The sequence below is a fragment of the Ammospiza caudacuta genome, chromosome 4 (genome assembly GCF_027887145.1).
Source record: "Ammospiza caudacuta isolate bAmmCau1 chromosome 4, bAmmCau1.pri, whole genome shotgun sequence".
NCBI classification, from domain to species: Eukaryota; Metazoa; Chordata; class Aves; order Passeriformes; family Passerellidae; genus Ammospiza; species Ammospiza caudacuta.
This window is the reverse complement of record NC_080596.1, coordinates 7,946,048-7,966,024: the sequence shown is the minus strand read 5'-3', so window position 1 is coordinate 7,966,024 and position 19,977 is coordinate 7,946,048. Positions and strand designations below refer to the sequence as shown.

Below are 19,977 nucleotides of genomic sequence, written 5' to 3'. Positions count from 1 at the left end.
CCAGTTAATATTTCAGAAAATATTTCAGGTATGCAACAGAAATCCAGCTGCATCATCTTGCATTTTATAAATATTCCAGAAATGTCTGCCCAGTTTTCATTTGCTATAACATGATTTGTTGGATAAGCAAGTTTAACTCTTTAGTCTAGTCAGTGTTGCAACAGCTGTTAAAAAGAATTTCTACAGCTGCTCTGCAGGAATTTATTTGCTAACCACTTTTTTATGCTGGTTTTGCACCTTTAAATAAAGGCGAGACAAGAATTGAGAACTGCAACAGGTAGAGAAGTCATGCAATATTTAACACTGGATTAAAATGCAAGTCAAATTCCCAGCTGAGGATAAGCTGGGGGAAGGGAAAGCAGGTGGTTTTTTTACTAAGGAGGCTGCTTTTATGAAAAGGAAAGATAGGAAGCTGAAAAATTATTTTCCATACTGCAAAATTCAGCTTTTCTTATCATTATATCACCCATCCATGTAAAATGCAACACTTCAAGTGAGAAATTCTCTACTTATATACCTACACACACATAAATGCACAAAGCAGTACCAAAATACCGAAAACATGTTTATCAGTTTCTGAATAACGTACAAAAACCACTGACAAAAATGAGGTTTGGACTTAGACTTTTCTTTCTCTATACTAAATGGGAGCAAGAAAAATCCCCAAAAATATCAAAAAGGCATCAAAAATATTTTCACCACCTTACACATTTTTTTTTCTTCTGTAGCAGAATTCTATCCCAAAACTGTTTATTCAGCATTTAAAAAAAATTCCTGACAACACTCTACGGATTAGCTAGACTCACGACTGCCAAAATAAAAGGTTGAACAGTGCAAAGTATTATAGTTTGTATGCTTGGAACAAAATTGTTCTCAAGACCTCTTTGGAGACAAGACTATTTTTCTTACCAGCACTGTAAAATACACATAAATACACATTAATCTAACAAATGCAGCAACTGATTATAACAATGGCATTCATTTGATAGCACAAAATTAAGCTACATAATCCTTTTCAGCTGGTAACAGCATACTGGAAAGGGGTGTGAGGCTATTTATAAAGCTCAAGATATGTGAAGTAAAGAACGCTTAGAGCACAGAAAAAAAGCAGGTAGTATGCAGAAGGGCTGGCATTCTTGATTGGTATGGTTGGCCAAATCCAGCCCTGAGCTTACTGGCATTCTGAGACTAAACCCTGCCAAGGAATTCTGATTGGCACAGTGTGGGAAGAGTCGGAGTCTGTCTAGAGCCTGTCCTCCAAAAGACATACAATGGAATACCTGCAGCACACTTGCTCCAAGGCATAGAATAGTAGTGGTTTACACCAAAGTCAAAATTTGTGCAGAAGGGAAAGTGCCTTTGAGTACCAACAGCAATTGTCCTTGCTGTGGATGACGTCCAGCTTAAAAGTTGAGGGACAACATTATTACATTTGGCGAGAACTGATCCATATTGAATGATTTTTGGTCTGATTTCTTCCATTTAGCTGTGTCACTTCTACTTTCTTTGCTTTATTTTTACTATATTTTTTTTATTTGTTTTAATTAAAACGCATATTTTCTCCATGTTTTAGAAAATCTGACCAAGGCATCCCAACTGAAAGAATTATGAGATTGGCAAAAAGAGTGTTTATTATTTGTTGCCTTTAATGTTTTTTTTAGCACTCAATATCTTTGGGCCAATAATGATCACAGTAGCTGCCATCCTTAAGGGACACTCCATAAGTTAAATGAGAAGAGCAAAATTCTCCTGCCCACTTTGAAACATTGACTGGGTAAGAATGAGATTTGCACTTACAGGAAATGTTGCTAATACTTTACTTGAAAGTAGTGATGACTTTTGATGATGAATTAGGTGGAATTTATCCCTGCTGGCAATCCATGATGGAGATAAGTACATTTTCAACTTCACAGAGGGGCCAGGGATTGAGCAAATGTATTAAAATTTTATAAGCATTAAATGAGTAATATGTCATGACACAGCTGAAAAGTATAGCCAGTGTCTTCCAAGACTGAATTACACTGAGTATTACTAAAATTCCCAATTCACTCCTTTCACATTATGCAATATACGGTCAGGTAGTAAAGTCAGTAGAAAACATCACCTTTTAATAAGAACAAAGATTTTAAAAAGCCAGGTTTTACAAAGAAATAGTTTGTTTGAACCACCTTGATTTGGAATAGAAATCTCTGCACTTCTTTAGTAAATGTGTCCTTCTCAGATCCTCTCCCTCTTCCCAATTCTTGTTACCAACGAAAGAAACAAAATTTAAAATTAGCAAGAAGAGTGAAAAGAAGAAATAAGACAGAAGAAATGATGCTCAATAGCAATGCTTTCCACTTGTATTTCACTGATTATTATCAAGATACCCATCTATCCACTAGAACTAATTATTTCCTACTTTAAAATCTCAATGCCACTTAACTATATGTAATAGTACATCAAAAGTTGTGCCATACAAAGTGAAGGCACATGAAGATTTTTAAAATACACATATTTTATAATAATTTGGTTAATTCCTGAACTTGTTTGGCCAGTAGAAAATGGGCAGAAATATCACAACTTCTGCATGAAGTTTAGACAGCATCTTCATTAACCATGCCATGGAAAAAAAGGGAGAAGGTGCTTGTGACAGAACAAACCATTTATAGAAACACCTGTTCTAGGTTTTTATAACAGAAATTTCCCCAATAAACCAAGCTGTAAAACATTCACATAAACAAAACATAGCAGCTCATCAATAAGTTACACAAAATGCACAGTATATCATTACTACCCAAGCACAGCTGCATGCACGGATCAGACACCAGGCACTAGCAAAGAAGAGCAGTTCATGTGTCAAAAATCATCCCTTGTGGATGGACATTAGATGCTGTCTATTCAAACATTTGCTGACACAGCTTGGAAATCTTGTTTTTAAGCATTCTGCCTGTTCAGAAATCATTAAATTAGCAGAGAAATTGACATTGTCTAGTTTCTCTCCTTCTACTCGAGAATTTATAAAGGTATGTAAATTCCTTCACTGTGCACAGTTTGCTGAATAGCCACATGTTCTGAAGATAATGAAAAGTCTCCTAAAAAATAAATAGGACATACTGTAATCTGCAAAATAGCTCTGAGTGAGAAACATATCAGAAAAAAATTGTTAGTCCTGCAGCAGGTGTTAAACTTAGTTGTGGTCTTCAGATCAATTTCTAGACCTTCAGCTCCCTAAGCTAATTTCAGATCCCATGATTTTAAATGTATAAACATCAGCAAATGCAAGAAGTTTACTAATCATAATTTGTTGGGTTTTTTTTTTACATACACTTCAAATTCATAGCTAAAGGAATATTTAACAACCATTTGGGAAAGGATGTGTGAACAAAACCAAAAACTAACTCACCAGCAGAAGTTTTACTTTCCCCACACTTTGATTCATCATTTGCATTAAATTTTATAATACCAACTTCAGTTAACCTTCAAAAGGAGAATCAGCTTATAACTGACAGGGCAACAGCATCCACTGATAAATGCTCAAGAAAATACAGCTGTATCACTACAGACTGGAAATATTTGGGCTAATGATCACATCAGGCAATAACATGTGCCACATAGTCAAGAACAACAAAAGGAACAAATGGCATATTTAAGTGGGGCAGAGCTCCCAAATGCATTTGTTAGACAAGTCACATATCCCAACAGAGTGAGCATACTGAAAGGATTCTGAAGCACATTTGAATGATTTCTACTTCATAATATTGTTGTCTTATAATTGGTGAGGTGAAATAGTACTACGGCACATTTTTTTATTTCTTCCCATTGAGGAAAAAAACCAAAAGCTCATTTCTCATTTTCATTTTGACAGCAAAGATGCAGAGCAAAAACCACGTGGGAGCTGAATATTGATTTCAAAGTCTATGAAAAAGTGTTGGACAACAAGGTGCTGCTTCAGGTAGTTATCCTGAAGGCATAAATTTAATTTATTCTACATAAAGTAAACTGATATGGAAGTTTGAGTAACATATGCAAGTACCTCCCCAATATTTCCCTTTAGGGAGCAATGCCTAAGCCAAGCAACCGAAGGACATTTCAAGTATATACTCTTAGTAATAACCAGATTACTACAGACATAGCCCACATATCTATAAGCAAACTTCATGATCCACTTACAGAGTAGGAAAAATGAGCAGACAGCAATTATGCAACACATTATTTTTATGTACAAGTGAAGGTGTAGGAAAATTCTACTTTAAAAAGTATACCTAAACTTCTACAAGACTTGAGCAGCAAATGAAATCATAAATTAACACAGCCATGTAAAAGCACAGGAAGTAAAAAGTACTTTTCAAACAAAACACTGGTATTTGTAGAAAAGCATGTTGCAGGTTAGTAAAGTTGGAGAAGTGACTTGCTATCTACAGAGAAACAAAGAATCTGCATTCCTTCCATGGATGCTTTAATATTTAACAAATTACATCTAATGACAGTTGTGCAACCTTTTCAAATGATCCTGCATGTGTGGAATGATGAGCACTAAACTGTGGGGTATATAAATTAGAAAGAAATCAAAGGTTAGAAGTGTTTTTTATATTAATCTCCAAGTATGAATATTTCTAGTTATTACCACCCAATACAAAAAACAAGGTTCTGTATCAGAAAAGTAAAAAGTAAATATATTTTAAAACAACAAAACTTGCTTGACAATAACCAAACTGTCATGGTAGCGCAAAAGTAATTCTGACTGGATGTTATGAATCACAGAATCATTGGAAGGGACCCCTGGACATCATCCAGTCCAATTCTCTGCTAAAGCAGGTTCATCTGGTGCAGGTTGCACAGGATCATGCCCAGGCAAGTTTTGAGTATTTCCACAGAAAGAGACTCCACAGGCTCTTTTGACAGCCTGTTCCAGTGCTGTCACCCTCAAAGGAAAGTTTTCCTCATTTTCAGATGCAACTTCCTATTTTTCTCTTTGTGCTCATTGCCTCTTATCCTGCCACTGGGCACTACTGAAGAATCTGGCCCCAATACCTGAACATCTCCCCTTAAAGCATTTGTATGCCTTGACAAGATCCTCCTCAATTAAAAAATACAATCATCAGAAAAAGCAATACAGAAAAAAAAAACTTTTTTCAGTCAGTGCTTTTTTGTTGCCTTTTTTCAACAATCATTGAATGTGTAGTCTTTCTACCACAGCTTTAGGCAAGTTATAACTTAGTTTAAAACCCTTTAAAGCATTAAGTGAAAGGCATGAAGAATCTACATACCTTGCATGTGATTATTGAAAAAACAATAGGTAAAAAAATCAATCTCTTTTTGTAATATGAAGTTTTTTCTCTTTCTCCTGTGTACTCAGAGCAGAGAACTATTGCATTCTCATCACACAAGCCATCTGAAAATAAGTTTAATTTTTCTTTTAAAGGAAACATTCCTACAACATTTCCTATACTGGAAACATATTCCTTGACAAATAAAAAATACTGAGTCCTGCTCCAGTTACATTTATTCCCTACACTTAAAAAACATGCTTCAGGCTTTTAGCTGCAGGAGCAAGGAAAGGAGCACAGCACAAGTCTGCATAGGGAGGGCTGCAGCAAAGCAATAGCAGCCCCCTCTGCTGCCCAGAGAAGGAGAAAAATTATTAACACACAACACACACAAACCACCCTCCACCTACACACACTGCAACTTCTTCCTAATTCCATGTACTGCCTGTAGACACAAAAAAACCCTCTGCTCCCAAGGATAAGCTTTCTGTAATGATCTTTGACTCCTCCTTATTCCCCTATCCTGCTTTTAGCCTATCAGTAATTCCAACAATGACTGCAGACTTTGACACACGAGTCCTTTTCACCTTGCATTTGCACAGAGTGCCCAGTGCAATCTTAGGTTTCCTCAGTTTAAAAAATTCATCTGTCTTTCCACCCAAAGCCAGAACCCCCTGAAAAAAATAAATCCTTCTTATCTGTGTGGCTCTACATAGAAGCTTAGACCAGGCACCTTGCAGCAAAAATCTGTCGCAGCCTGCACTGTTTAAGAGCTGAAAGCTCTTTATGTGAGCAGGGCTTTAGATTTAGTTCAGAACTGAAGAGATGGGTATTTAAGCTGCAAGGGATAGGTCTTCCTGTGGTACATCCTCTTCCAGCTCCACCCAAGTCAATCCAGCTCATCTGTTGTATCTTCCCTCCCTCCCATGTCAATAAACAATCAAGAAGAGGCACTCCTGAACAGCACCAATACTTACACTTACACAATACTTGTGACTTACAGCCAAATGGATAGTATGGAATAAAGTATGGTAGGGGATGCTGCAATCAAAGCACCCTGGTTTCACATGAAAATTAAACTACTTCTCAGCCTTTACCACTGTTGTTTGTAATATATGTTATGTATTAAATGTATCCATTTAAAAAAATCTTATTACCTTTAGTAATGAAGCAAATGCTAAAATATGACAGCTTCTGAAAGGGTATCAAGGTGGTTTTTGCGGTTGTAGATGCAAGTATACAGTAAGTTCTCATCTTCATTTTAGCTAATCTGTTTTCAGTTTCCTTGGAAGCTCTGCTAACCATCACAACAATCACAACCCACAATTCTGCAGCAAGCAAACCTGCATCTGAAGAGGAGACTAATTAGTGAAGTTATTGGAGGATTCTACACACACGAATGTCTGACCCCTTATGAGAAGTCACCATCACAATCCAAGTAGTTAACACAGAAATAATATTTCATATCCATATAACCTAATTTGCTAGGCTTTACGATGGCCTCAACAGAAGAAAACAAAATAAATGTTTAAGTAAATTGCAAAGATTCTTGGTGAACAGTTGCCCAGAAGGATAAAGCATCTCACATAAATGGACTCAAACACTCCTTCAGAAATCCCTCCAGACAAGCAGAGCAGACAAAAGTGTTTTCTGAAACCCCGAGCAAGAAAATGGCTACACACCAGCTAAGAATCTCCCTGCTCCACCTGCTCACTTGGATTTTAAAATTCAGGTCCTTACATAATACATTTCAGTCCTGTTAGTCTGATATCAAGTGGCTACTTTGCCTACACCATAGAAATCTGTGACAATATTTGCTGGAAATAATGCAGCTAATGCTTTTCATGAATTCATGTGTTTAGTTTTTTTTTAAAGTGTTTATTTCCTAACTGAGATGGCTTCAACATTAGAGACACTTAATGTTAAAAGTATTATGTAATGTTGAATTTTAGATAAATAAAAACTAATTGAACAAAGTTTAATTCATAGGAGATTGCTTACAAGTGATCATGACTTTTTTCCCCACAAACCAATTCCCATCAAACTCAAACCAGAGATAAATGAACTTGTAAATTACTGTAGCTGTTTAGAAAAAATTTCTAAGATAATCAAGAAGACAATGCTCCTGTATATATAAAAAGCTTGCAGCAGTTAAAGAAAAACAACTCATCTTAATGGGAACAAAAAACATCAATTAAAAACAAAATATTTAAGTATATTGAATTAATTAATATTTTAAAACTATGAAACTGTGAGTTACAGGAACAGTTATGCAAACAAAGGCCAAAAAAACTGAAACAAGGTAAAGATTGAACCTATTATGATCAAAATATATTTAAGAATCAGAACAATCAAAATATTTCAGAAATACTAAATAAATCCATAGATTTACAGGGAAAAAATTGGAAAAGTAAACAGAGTACAACCTAGATAACCCTATGGTGAAACCCAGGTGTCAGTACAAGAGAAAATAACAGTGGTTGTCATAAAATAGGATTATAGCATTGATGACATTTTCTTCCACAAAATCATGCTGGTATCACCTCTGTCATAAACACCAATTTTGATAAACATAAAATATTGCTGTCATGATATATCTGCTAGTACTACAATTTCAAGAGTATGAGCACAGGTAGACAAACTATTTAAATCTCAAGTAAGCAAGAATGATAATTTACATGAGCAATTTCACAGTGAAGGCAACTGCCAGTAATACATTCTTGTCCTTGCATTGCAACAGAATGCCACATGTAGAGGGATAAAAGCATTTAAGTGCAGTTGCTATGAAATATGGGATGTAAGAGTATTTGTTTGCTTATGCTGTGGTTAATTGTTACCCAACAGAACTGAATTAATACAAAGTCCTCACAGAGCACTGGAAATGGATGCCACAAATACAATGCAATCAGTGAAGAATCAGCATCAAGAACATGTTTTTGTCAGACTGCTGTATATATTTACTTAGCTCTCTTGTGCTATTTAGTATTTTTAAAACAGATATGACAGCATTTGACAAGACACAGATCAACTGAAGTAAAAATTAACAAACAGTAAAGGGCCTGACATGTGAGAAAGCTCTGGTCACTTTAATACAACTGAGCACTAGTTCTGTAGGTACAAAGGACACAGGCCAACCTTACAGAACAGAAAGCTCTCTGAAAAAGGCTTGCATCATATCATACAAGTCAGTCAGACATGAAATCCCAATGTATGGAGTTATTTGATATATCAATAGGTAAATACATCTCATAAACAAATTTTAGCTGTCCCTGGCACAGCTGCTACTTCATTTTAATTGCAGTTCTGATATCATAGAATCATTTGGGTTGGAAAAGGTCTTTTAAGATCATCAAGTCCAACAATTAATCTAACACTACTACAAGTCAAAGCACTAAAGTCCCTAAATGCTACATCTACGTGTCTTTTAAATGCCTCCAAGGATGTTAACTCAACCTCCTCCCTGAGGAGCCTGTTCCACCCTTTTGTGCAAGGAGAGTATCCCAATATCCAATCTAAATCTCCCCTAGTGCAACTTCAGGCCAATTCCTCTTGTTTTATCACTTGTTTTCTGGGAGAAGATGCCAACCCTCACCTGGCTATGAAAGCCCCCCTCCTTTCAGGTATTTGTAGAGAGTGATATGGTCTCTCCTGAGACTCCTCTGGGCTAAACAACTCCAGCTCCCCCAGCTGCTGCTCACAGGACCTGTGCTCCAGAGCCTTCACCAACCTCACTGCCCTTCTCTGGACACGCTCCAGCCCCTCAGTGTCCTTCCTGCAGTGAGGGGCCCAGAACTGGACACTGGGTTTGAGGTGTGGCCTCACCAATGCTGGGGGACAATCCCTGCCCTGGTCCTGCTGGTCACACCATTGCTGATCCAGGCCAGGATCCATTGGCCTCCTTGGCCACCTGGGCACAGCTGGCTCATGTTCAGCTGCTGCTGACCAGCACCTCCAGGTCCTTTTCCATGGGGCAGCTTTCCAGTTGCTCTTCCCCCAGCTTGTAATGCTATGTGGGGTTGTGAGCCAAGAGCAGGATCTGGTATTTGGCCTTGCTGAGCCTCACACAGTTGGCCTTGCTCATCAATCCAGCCTGTGCAGATCCCTCTGTGGAGCCTTCCAGCCCTCCAGCAGATCAACACTCCCAACCAACTTGATGTCACCTGCCAACTGACTGAGGGTGCACTGGATCCCCTCATCCAGATTGTTGATCAAGATATAAAGACATCTGTGATTCAAGAGAAATGTTCCAACACCAGAGTGCTCAGAGAAGTATCATAACAAGAACAAAAAATAGAAAAATATGCCCAGTGGACACATTGTCCTTATTATTTACATTTAAGGTATCTTTTAGGGAAGAACTTGATTGCTTAACATACAGGGAGAAAAAAGCCCCATTTGTTAAACAGCTCCTCAATACAACATGAAAATAAAAGAAAATTGTAATAGAAAATGTCATACAACAGGAAGAGGGCAGAGTAAAGGTAGAGAAGTTTAAACACTGATGATAACTAACAAAATATTAAACTAGGCTTGAGAGAGATTTGCCTTGCTGCACAGTTTCCTGTTTTCAAACAGTGACATTTTTCACAAAATAAGCTTTAGCTTGCACAGAAGTCAACACAGAGCAGCCTATTTTATGCAGGAAATCATGGAAGGTAACCACAAGGATCCTTCTGGATTCCTGTGTGGTGCTGGTAAATGCAATGAAATCCTTCCTGAACCACCAGCCTTCTCATTTCAAGAGCCCATGCCCTTTACTTGTGACATTTTCACAACATTATGGCAGCAATTATCAATTATTTGCACAGAGCAGTAGTATGAGGCAAATATTTTCATATATTTTATATATATCTATTAGAACACAGCATGCTTGCTGCTACTAAGGTGACAAGCAGCAAACCCAAACAGGGTACACTGTGGTGTTATGGGGGAAATATGACATTTCCTTCCTTAGTCACACAGGATTCTGAAGGTCAACAAACAGAAAATAAAATCAGATTAGAGAAAGACTTTATTCAGGAGTTTATGAGGAAAGGAAGAAAAAGGACAAAGAACAGAGATATGAAAAAAAACTTGAGTTGTACAACACCTACAGTAGTAGCAGTTGCTATTTTGTTCAGTCTCGCTATTATCTCTTGTTATTTGGTAGTGGTGAAAGTGTGCTGCCATATGTACAAGCAGAACAAAGTGTGTTGCACCAGGAATGCTCCTGAGGAGCCAGGTTTACACCTGACACACAGACAGGCAGGAGGGCATTCAGCCATCACTGCCTGTAATGCTGGCACAGAGCAAGTTTCAGAGAGTACAGCACACAGCAAGGTAATTCAGCCAGAGTTATGAGAACTGTAATTGACTACAAACACTGAGAAACATGTCTGAAAAGCTAAAAATAAATCCACCAAGTTCAAGTCTCCTAGGATGAGTTTATCCTCAACAGGTAGAAGCAGAAATCACTTATTAACATAGCTGATGAGTCTGCTGACACTCCCTTTTCTTCTCCAAAGCAGCATATTAATTAGTCATGCTTATTTTTACTCTGGTAATTCATTCATGCTCTCACAGATGTATTTCCACAACACTTTTTAACACAGAATGTTCTCCTCTGGTTAAATATGAGTTTATTAATGAATTGGTAACATTAATGTTGCTTGTTGCCAGTTCTAATGTGTAACCATCATGCTGAGCCGTGCCACCTCAAGCATCTTTCTAACTTGTGCTGATACTTCCTAAAGTTGGAACTTCCTAAAACAGAGCTGCACCATGAAAAAAAAAATCCCAAATTTGGGTTGCTACCTGGCTGCCCAAAAATTCTTGCAGAAGCCCAGCCTGGGGACAGAGCACTGACAAAAATGGCCAGCCCTCCATCGAACAGGCAGAGCAACTATCAGACCACACAGAAATTTTGCATCTGTACAAAGATCTTTCAGACATCTTCCTTCAGGCTAAACTGGCTTGTTTCAGTTCATGTCAAATATGCCTCAAGAAAAGAAAGAAAAAGCTACATTCATTACTGAAATCAATAAATAAGCTTCAGAACTGGCCACCACTGAAAATTATGCTCTGCTCTGTCTGTACATAATTTAAGTATAATTACTTACAAAGCACTTCAGCAAGTTTCAAAGTCAGAGACTTAAAAACATAATTTTGAGTATAATAATTCCCTACATTAATTATTGTCCATACTGGATGCAAGCTGTTATATGATACCCAGTAAAATATACTAAATACAGGAAAACCAATGTGTTGAAATGAAACCAAGGATTTCAATAGTAGAATCCAATTCAATTCTATGAAGTATGACAGTATTTCACTCCAAATTAGAAAGCATATACTTCAGTACCCTGAAAAATAGAATTATAAATATAAAATTATATTAAAAACTCATGTGAAAAGATTACAACTTTTCAAAAATCAAATATGTTAGCTGAGATACTTAATATGGAAGTGAATTGCATAGTATCATTATTAACAAAAACACTGCTGTAGATTCCAGAAGGAAATATTCCCCCTATTTACCTGTTCAGGCGCATCTTGAAGACTGATTATCCATCTCTACACATTTATGCTCATAGTCAACCTGTTTACTTATGTTAACTGACTTGTTGTCTGTTTTTATTTTACATCAGGTTTTAACTATTTTTTAAGTAAAATTTAAAAGTTGGAGGAGGTTTTGTTTTTTGAAAGGTAAGAAGAGGCTAGGTGTTTTATTAACAATTAATGAGTAATAAAACTAAATAAATTCATAGACTTAGAAAGAACATTCTCCCAGAAGAACACTGGCCTGGCTCTCTTTCTTACTAGTCAATATCACTGCTTTCATTATTTTGCTGCTCCTAAGAGTTAATGGAATTCCTCCTTCCCAGAGAACTAGGAAAATATGGTGAACTACAAATATACACTGCAACCAATACCCCAGTAACTTCTTTTTAATCTAAAATATTAGGAGATTCAAAGAGAAATAAAAGTATGAAGATTAATTTCTAGCTTCTTATTGCAAATCTCAAGTTTTCAACTACCAGCACAGAGGTTCAAGGTCCTCACAAGCAGGATGCAATAAGACATCCTGTAATGACTTTCTAACTGAATGACTGGCTATTGTACTTTTAAAAATCTGTATTTTGTCAAGGGACACAGCAGGCCAGCAGGAAGAACTTCATATTTCTATACTATTCCACCCTACTTTTTCATTACAATGTTTTCACCTAAATGAACCAGATCCTGTGTGAGAACACAACATATGTACAATTGCTTACCTTTCCTTCTAGCTCACTTGGAGAAGGAAAATAGCATAAATAACGCCAGGAGCGTCTTATGTAAAAATATTTATAAAGAAACATCTTGGCATTTTGACCATAGTCATCAGAATGCTATTCCTTAAATTACATAGGGGTATTTGCTCCTGTCAAATGCATGCAAATATTTTTATTATTAAGAGCTAAAACAGCATAGTTCTTGTGGACTACATAAATCCTGCACTGTAAGCTCTTTAGGAAATACGTTTGCTTCATTGTAAAACTTTAGTTTATGCTAAATATGCCATTTTTTTCCAAAATCCAAAGTTAATGAGGATTAAGAGCACAAAAAAATTCTCACCTTTGTCTTCACATAGAATGGCGATGACTGGTGAATGGGCAAGTCCATGAGGCTGTTGGAATTTGTGACACTATTACTGTTAGCATGTTCATCTTCTCTACTGCTGTCATCAGACTGATCAAAATCATCACTGTCCTGGTCCATTTCCTCCTCCTCTTCCACCTCCTCCTCTTGGTCACCAGCATGTTCATCGTCATCTTCCTCTTGGTTACAAGTGGAATCCTCATCCACTGTAATAAGTCTATTATTATTTTCTTCTAACTGCTCCTGCTGAGATTCATGCCTGTCATCAAATCCAGGTTCTTCTGCTCCTATCTCCCCATTCCTCCCAATGTGCTGCTCCTCTTGTTGTCGTCTTTGCTGCTGCTCCTCCTCTTCTACCACCCGATTCATCTGCTCCTCATCTACTTGGCTTGAGGAGGCATTACCTCGAAGAGATCCACCAGTTCGTCGCCTCTTGCTGCCCACAGAGAGCAGTTCCTGATTCATTTCCAAAAGCCAGCTTGCTACTTCTTGGACCTTGGCTAGGCTATCTGAAGATGCAAATGCTTTCACATTCTAAGGAGATAAAGAAAAAGAGGGAAATAACAAACATTACTTTTTTTTTATTAGATAAGGCAGTAAAAATCTATTTAGTTGTATTATTCTTGGCAACTATTCCAGGAAACAAGGAATAATTTCTACTTGATACACTACTAGAAAAACAAAAAAAGAAAAACTTCAGGCAACTTTCTAGCAAGAGAATTACTTGTTCTTTCTAACAGCCTGATCATAGTCTTTTTAAGCACCAGATTCAGCAAAATTCAGAATAACTAGTTGCCTTTCTAGAGATTCCACAAGAACCATTAACATTCATGTTAACAGAAGATACAAGTATGCAATATTACTTGCAAAAAATTGTACACGGATCATTTCAAATGGTATTTATTTTCCCTGTCACTTGATTACAGACTTTGTATATTATTCAAAAAAACAAACTGCTTTTGGTCTTATGCATTAAGAGCAGCATATTTTTCAGATATAATTGAAAGTTTCATTTCTTTTTACTCTAATTTCCTTTTAGATTAATAAAGAAGAGAACACCCATTATAGAATACAGCCTTATCACTGCCAAGTCTTACACTGGCCAGAGAGAGGCCCAGTGGTCAAAAGCAGACATCACTTTGTGGCCCAGAAATGGCCCACACCTCACCTGGGAAAAAATAGATTGCTAGTAATTGTGGGGATTTTTGAAGGAGTAGTAATGTTCTCCAAAGTCTAAGAAGCTAAAATAATTGTTAAATGAGTGTCTGAGATGTTAAAAAAAAAAAAAAAAACACCAAAATTAGGTGCATTTCAATAGACACTGAAAAATACCAATACAATTTCCAAATTATTCATGCATTCAGCTACCTGTGTGCCTCCAAGCAATATATAAGAACAGGGGGCTATAACACAGACTAACTCATTATTAAATTTGGTATCAGATTTCCAGCTATATAGCCTTTGAGGCTGGCAAATCCTGGTTTCCCTAGATTCAAGCAATGTGTTGAGTAGATGAATTCAGCCACAACTCAACAAGCCGTCAGACTCACAGGCTCTGAAAGCAGTACACGAAAGCGTGTGCAGAGAGAAATCACCTTTGTCCTTGTGTACAGAGCCACTGTCCTGGGAGCCCAGGGCCCACCCCACACACTCAGCAGGCCAGTGGTGAGAGATTCAGAAAGCACAACACCACAAACACTGCATGGGAGCACAGCTTCTGAGCCTCCTTGGAGCAGGAGCAGTAAATGTTTCCATGAGTACTTCAGCACAGGGTGATAATCTCTGAACCTCCCCCACCACCACCATCTTCCCCTCCTTTTTCTTAACCCACCTATCTCTTATAGTTTTTTAATTTGTTTGTTTGTTTGTTTGTTTTACAAAAAACCTAGGGCCTTGTATGATGTACAGGGAACATATAAACCCCAACTTTGCTCCATGACATTTGCAAAAAACATTCACCTTATTGGTTAGTAGGGAACAAAGCACCAGAAACCATGGCTGTTCTGTAATTTTCAGTGTGTTGTACCATAAAAGAAACACATTTACAGGTGGTTTTCCACTCTTTCTCTGAGGAGGATTCATAGCTGGGATTCTGCACTTCTCTGCATCTTTCTTCCTTAGGGAAGCACTACTTACATCCCAAAGACAGGGTTCTCACATTTCCACATATCTACCCAGGGGATGATTCCTCCAAATAGAACCTTACAAGATCAGTCACTGAAATATGTGTTCAAAGAAAGTACCCATTAAGCTCTGACCAGTGAATGAGAAGCTAACACTAAAAGACAATTAAGCACCACACATTCAATGGAAGGAAGCAGACACTGTGCTTGACTCGATTTTTCCATGGGAAAAAAGCTTTAGGACACTTAGGTGCATGTGACCCAAACCAGAAGCTAATGCCTGTTTTTTCATATTCAAGTGGTAGCAAAAGCAGATGTGTTTATTTTTCTGTGTGCAGTAAGGAGCATTTAAGAAAGATGCCACAAAGAGTGCACTCTAAGAGAAATGTTTTCATTTAACATCTTTCCCCAAAGCTCAGAAACCTTAGCATGTGGGAGTGATGTTTAATAACAACATTTCATCACAAGTCAAATTTAGTTGCATATATCATCTGATGGTAATACAACTTATGTATCAGGCTTGCGACATAGTTTGGGCATTATGAACAAAACAATACCACACTTTATTTTCTCAACTTGGAAAGCTGAAGCACTAAACAATGTAAAAATCAGTAGTTTAAAAAGAAAAAAAAAACTGAACAAGAGGTTTATATCTTCTCAATCTAGAAATTCTAGTTTCCATCACAAATGTTTCTCTAAGTAGCCATGGGTGTAGCTTACAAAGTTTAACTGCATTTTTTCAGTATCAGTAGCATTATATATGAAATTACTGGTTTAGTATGCACTTGATAAAACTGCAAATGCTGCATTTGTTTCAATAATTTAATGCATACTTCCAATTTGTATCTGTAAGCAACCAACATAAAGGTCAGCTTTGAAACATTAAAGTAATCAAATGCAAGAATATACTAAATGTTTAAGTGACAACAATATCACTGTTACTGTTATTACACCCAAATGAGATTCCAGCCAATTAAAAATGTACACTTGTACTAGTATATATTTTTAATTATTCCTACAGTTTTGAGTGACCATCAGTTCATGAAATTAGCTTTAGTCATTAGTGGCTTCCATTTTACTCTGCATTTGCATGAATAAACTCAATTTGTTTTTCCAAGAAGCCTGTAAAATACATTATCAAAATTTAATTACAAGCAGTGCTACATCAGAAATCATCAGTATGCAGAGAGGTGATGCATTTGCTAAAGAACAGATGGATGTACATTATCTGAGAGATTTGAAACATTAAAGCTGCCTTCTGTCATGTAAGTGCTTTCATAATTAACTACTGTCAGCTAGTACACAAGATACAATAATTTCCATGTATAAGGTAGATAGGAATAAGGAAAGATTACTATTTTGCAGGAAGAAGTGTATTTACAAATCAACTTCCAGAGAACTGAAATGATGTGTTTTCAGCTAGTACAGTGTCTCTTTCATTTATACAGTCAGAGACCAAAATGACTCAAATCAACTAAAAACCAGAAGAACCCCTGAGGAAAGCTGTTGTTTTTCCTACCTGTCTCAGACCACAAAGACTTTTTTTTTCAGACAGACACCAAAACATAGCAATGCAAGTGGCATGACTCTGCATAAGCATGCCAAACTCATCAAACTTGGTCCATGAATCTAACTTGGCGATTCTCAGGTAAGTTTCTTAACACTTGCATTGTATGGGAAAACAAAATGCAAGAAATGCCTAAGGAAAATGGAAGTCTCCAGACTGATCCAATGATAAACTCAGAGCTGATGAAGGCATCCCACATCTCTACTGAAGACTGCATGCAGCCCCTACCTCTATTGAACATTAAATGCTGTGTTTAAGCATAATTTTTCAGCTTTATCCATTACATTTTCACAGAAGATAGATTATAAAAATAAATATGAACAACAGTTGCTCAAAACAAGAAATGCCAAGCAATACTAGAAGATTAAAGGGAAAACTGCTCAGGGTTATCTGCCACAACAGGTTGCATTCTGTACTGTGAGGATGACCACTTCACTTCCCGCTTTACTGCTGAAATATCTCTATCCTGCTAGTACAGATTAAAAAATTGTTAAATATTTTTAACCTATAAACCCACATAACTATGGGAAAATGAAATTTCCATCAGTACTGCTTGTTTTTATTTTTCCATTTTTATTACTTGAAACCATAAAGAAAAAAGAAAATTAGGTGGATATAGAGAGGTGGAGGTTGGGGTGTGGTGGGGTTTGTTTTTTAACAAACTATAACAGATTGTGAAAAGGTTTTAAAGAATTAACTTGGAAATTAGTGTGTTAGACTGACTTGGAGACTAAGTATCATGATAGCATTTAGTGAAAAGACAGTATAGCTACAGACACAAAATGATTTATGGCCAGGGGATGCTCCTAGAACAAATCTTTTGAGATTACAGATTTAGTGGACAAAGATAATTGAACTAACACAAAAACTTGTGTAGATATTTGACTAAATCTTAACACTGTAATATATCTGAGCTCTTTATTGTGTTATTTAACTGTGCAATACTGAATTCAGTTAAATAGAAAGCAAAATAGGGACATTCCACCCAAGCAAAGGATCTCCTAAGGTCTCAACATCCAAATCTACCTTCTGAAGAAGAAGTACAAGAGCCTTATAAGCACACTGTGCCCAGGAACAGCCCTGGTGCATTGGTCCTCACAAGCAAGCAGTGCAGCACTGAAGGGGCAGGGGTGCAAACCTGAGACACAGCACCCACAGGATACCAGCTCTGGGGAGAGGAAGTGATTTATTCCCAGATCCTTGCCCAAGCCTAAAATGACCCACTCAGTTGGAGCACACCTTCTCATTTAGTTTCACCCAGGTGTTCTGGGACAGCTGTGCTTCAACTCATTCTATAGGGAAGCAGTTATGGATAATCAGGAATTAGGCTTTAAAAGGTGTACTTGATCCAAGCCCAAACTACCACATGAATTGCAAATACACCTAGCAAGCCACGCCATCCAAGGCCTGCTAAGCTCATTTGAAAAAAGATGTATGAGAAGGGGATTTACAAGCAGAATCAAGCAGGTATAAATAAATAAATAACAGAGTTAACACTGAGACTGTGAACCATGTTTTACCAAAGGAAAATATATATTTGAGTTATGGCCATGATAGCAAACGTTGCAAAACACTTCGAGCGAAACCCATACATGATATGTTTAAGAAAACAAGATATTGGTCGGATTACTGGCTGCACAGTTTGTATATGGGAAGGATTTTGAACAACAGCTAAGTAACAAACCAAAGCAGCCAACATGCAATAACTGAAATACAAAAATCAAATGAAGAATTTACCACCTTCTATTATAGTTCATGGTAGTGGTACAATTGTACTATATGGTACAATTATTCTCATGCACGGACTTAACGAAGTTAATATAATTCAGACAAGGCAACAAATTTAACTAAAGTTATGAGCTTTAAATGAAAGTTACAGAATAATTTTGCTGCACTATAAAGGACAGCAAACATGATCATAGTAATGGAGTCACAAAACTGTGTTAAATACATTGCACAGATGAAGAAAATAAAAAGCCTTCTGTATTTCATCAGCACATATGTTGATTACAGCAAGACTGAAATAGATTTAAAAACTTTCAGTAGCTTTTATTCAAAATAAAATACATCATAGACAATGTAACTCATTCTACAAGAACACATGTTTTTTTCTAAGAACAATAAACTGCTTCTTCCAAACACATATACACCTCAAATCTCTAAGTCAGCTCTGTTATTTACAGCTTCAAGCTCCAGAACAAAATAGCAGCCAAAAAGATTCTCTGCTCCTGCTTTACTATTGACCTCCCACAAACACTCAATAGAGCAGCACATGCAATGTTTTGGTTGTATTAGAAATTATCCTGCTCTTTTTTCACAATCTCAATATACTTTAATGATCAATTAATGTCGTTTATTCAGTGCAAAGTGGTCAAAGCAACATACATTAAATCAAAGTGCTCCTCTAATTACGTACTTATGTCAAACATAAATTTGACAGCAAACAAAAAAAAATAGATTTGGTATTCATTAAATTTTTAAAATACCACAATTAAAGTTTCCTGTTTGAATTTAATTATGTCCAGCTGTATTTAATCTTCTTTTGCAGCCAGTTTTAATTATCTCCCTCTCTGCTGAAATTCAGGCCCAACTACCTGCTAAAGCTTTTCACCAAGTCCTGGTGTCCTGACTTCTCCTGAATGTTTCTGAACAGATACTTCCAGGTTTCCCACCACACATGGTCTCTGCCTCCTCTTCACCTGCTTCTATTTAACCCCACAATCCTATTTCAACGGACTTTACCCCTTCTCTCCCTATTCCACCATCCAACTTACTTTTTTCTTCCAGGACTGCCTCTGAACATGTCTCCCTCTCTAATCCCATGCCTCAGTTTCCCAATCCCCTTTAGCCTCCAGTGCTACTTTACAGTCTCAGACACTTTGCTTTATTCTGAACCATTTCCTGCAGAAAACAAAGGGATTAATTTAAAAGAGAGACAATATCTGATAATACATGGGCAGTGAGGGCATGACAGAGCCATGTCCCTTGCTATCAGTTATGGGGACAAACACCACTAAAAAGAAAACTTTACTTGAACTCTGGGAATGAAACACATATCACATAATCCTACCCTCTTCTGGCACAAATACATAAAGTATTAACAAGTGATAAAATATGAAATAGCACACAAAACCCACTAGAAAATGAGAATACAAAAAGCAGTTTAGAAAATGAGTAAATGCTTCAAGAATTTATATATATTTAGCAGTATTTATGCTAAGTGGCTTGATAAAGAAATATCAGAGGTAGAAGAGTGATGACTAGACCTTTCATAAGCAAGAGTTTATAAGAAACAGCCTGAGCTACAAGCAGTCACATTCTTTAGATTATGATAAAGTATGATCTTACAACCACCTACAAGGTTCAGGCACACACAAACACAGACCCTGGATGTATTATAATTCATGTGGATTCCACAGAT

General features: G+C 36.9%; 1 protein-coding gene across 2 annotated transcripts in view; it reads right to left on the bottom strand.

Annotated features, from left to right (window-relative positions):
• Positions 1–19,977, bottom strand: part of FBXW7 (F-box and WD repeat domain containing 7) — a 178,718-nt gene that overhangs the window by 88,303 nt on the left and 70,438 nt on the right. Inside the window, exons 2-3 of one of the 2 annotated variants that reach the window (XM_058803176.1) lie at positions 12,843–13,400; positions 11,445–11,590 (exon numbers count right to left, since the gene is read on the bottom strand). In XM_058803176.1, the coding sequence (XP_058659159.1) occupies positions 11,567–11,590; positions 12,843–13,331 (513 nt within the window). In that variant the 5' untranslated portion in view covers positions 13,332–13,400 and the 3' untranslated portion in view covers positions 11,445–11,566. Of the gene's footprint in view, positions 1–11,444; positions 11,591–12,842; positions 13,401–19,977 lie in introns of those variants that run through there. The other variant, XM_058803173.1, reaches the window with a different exon arrangement.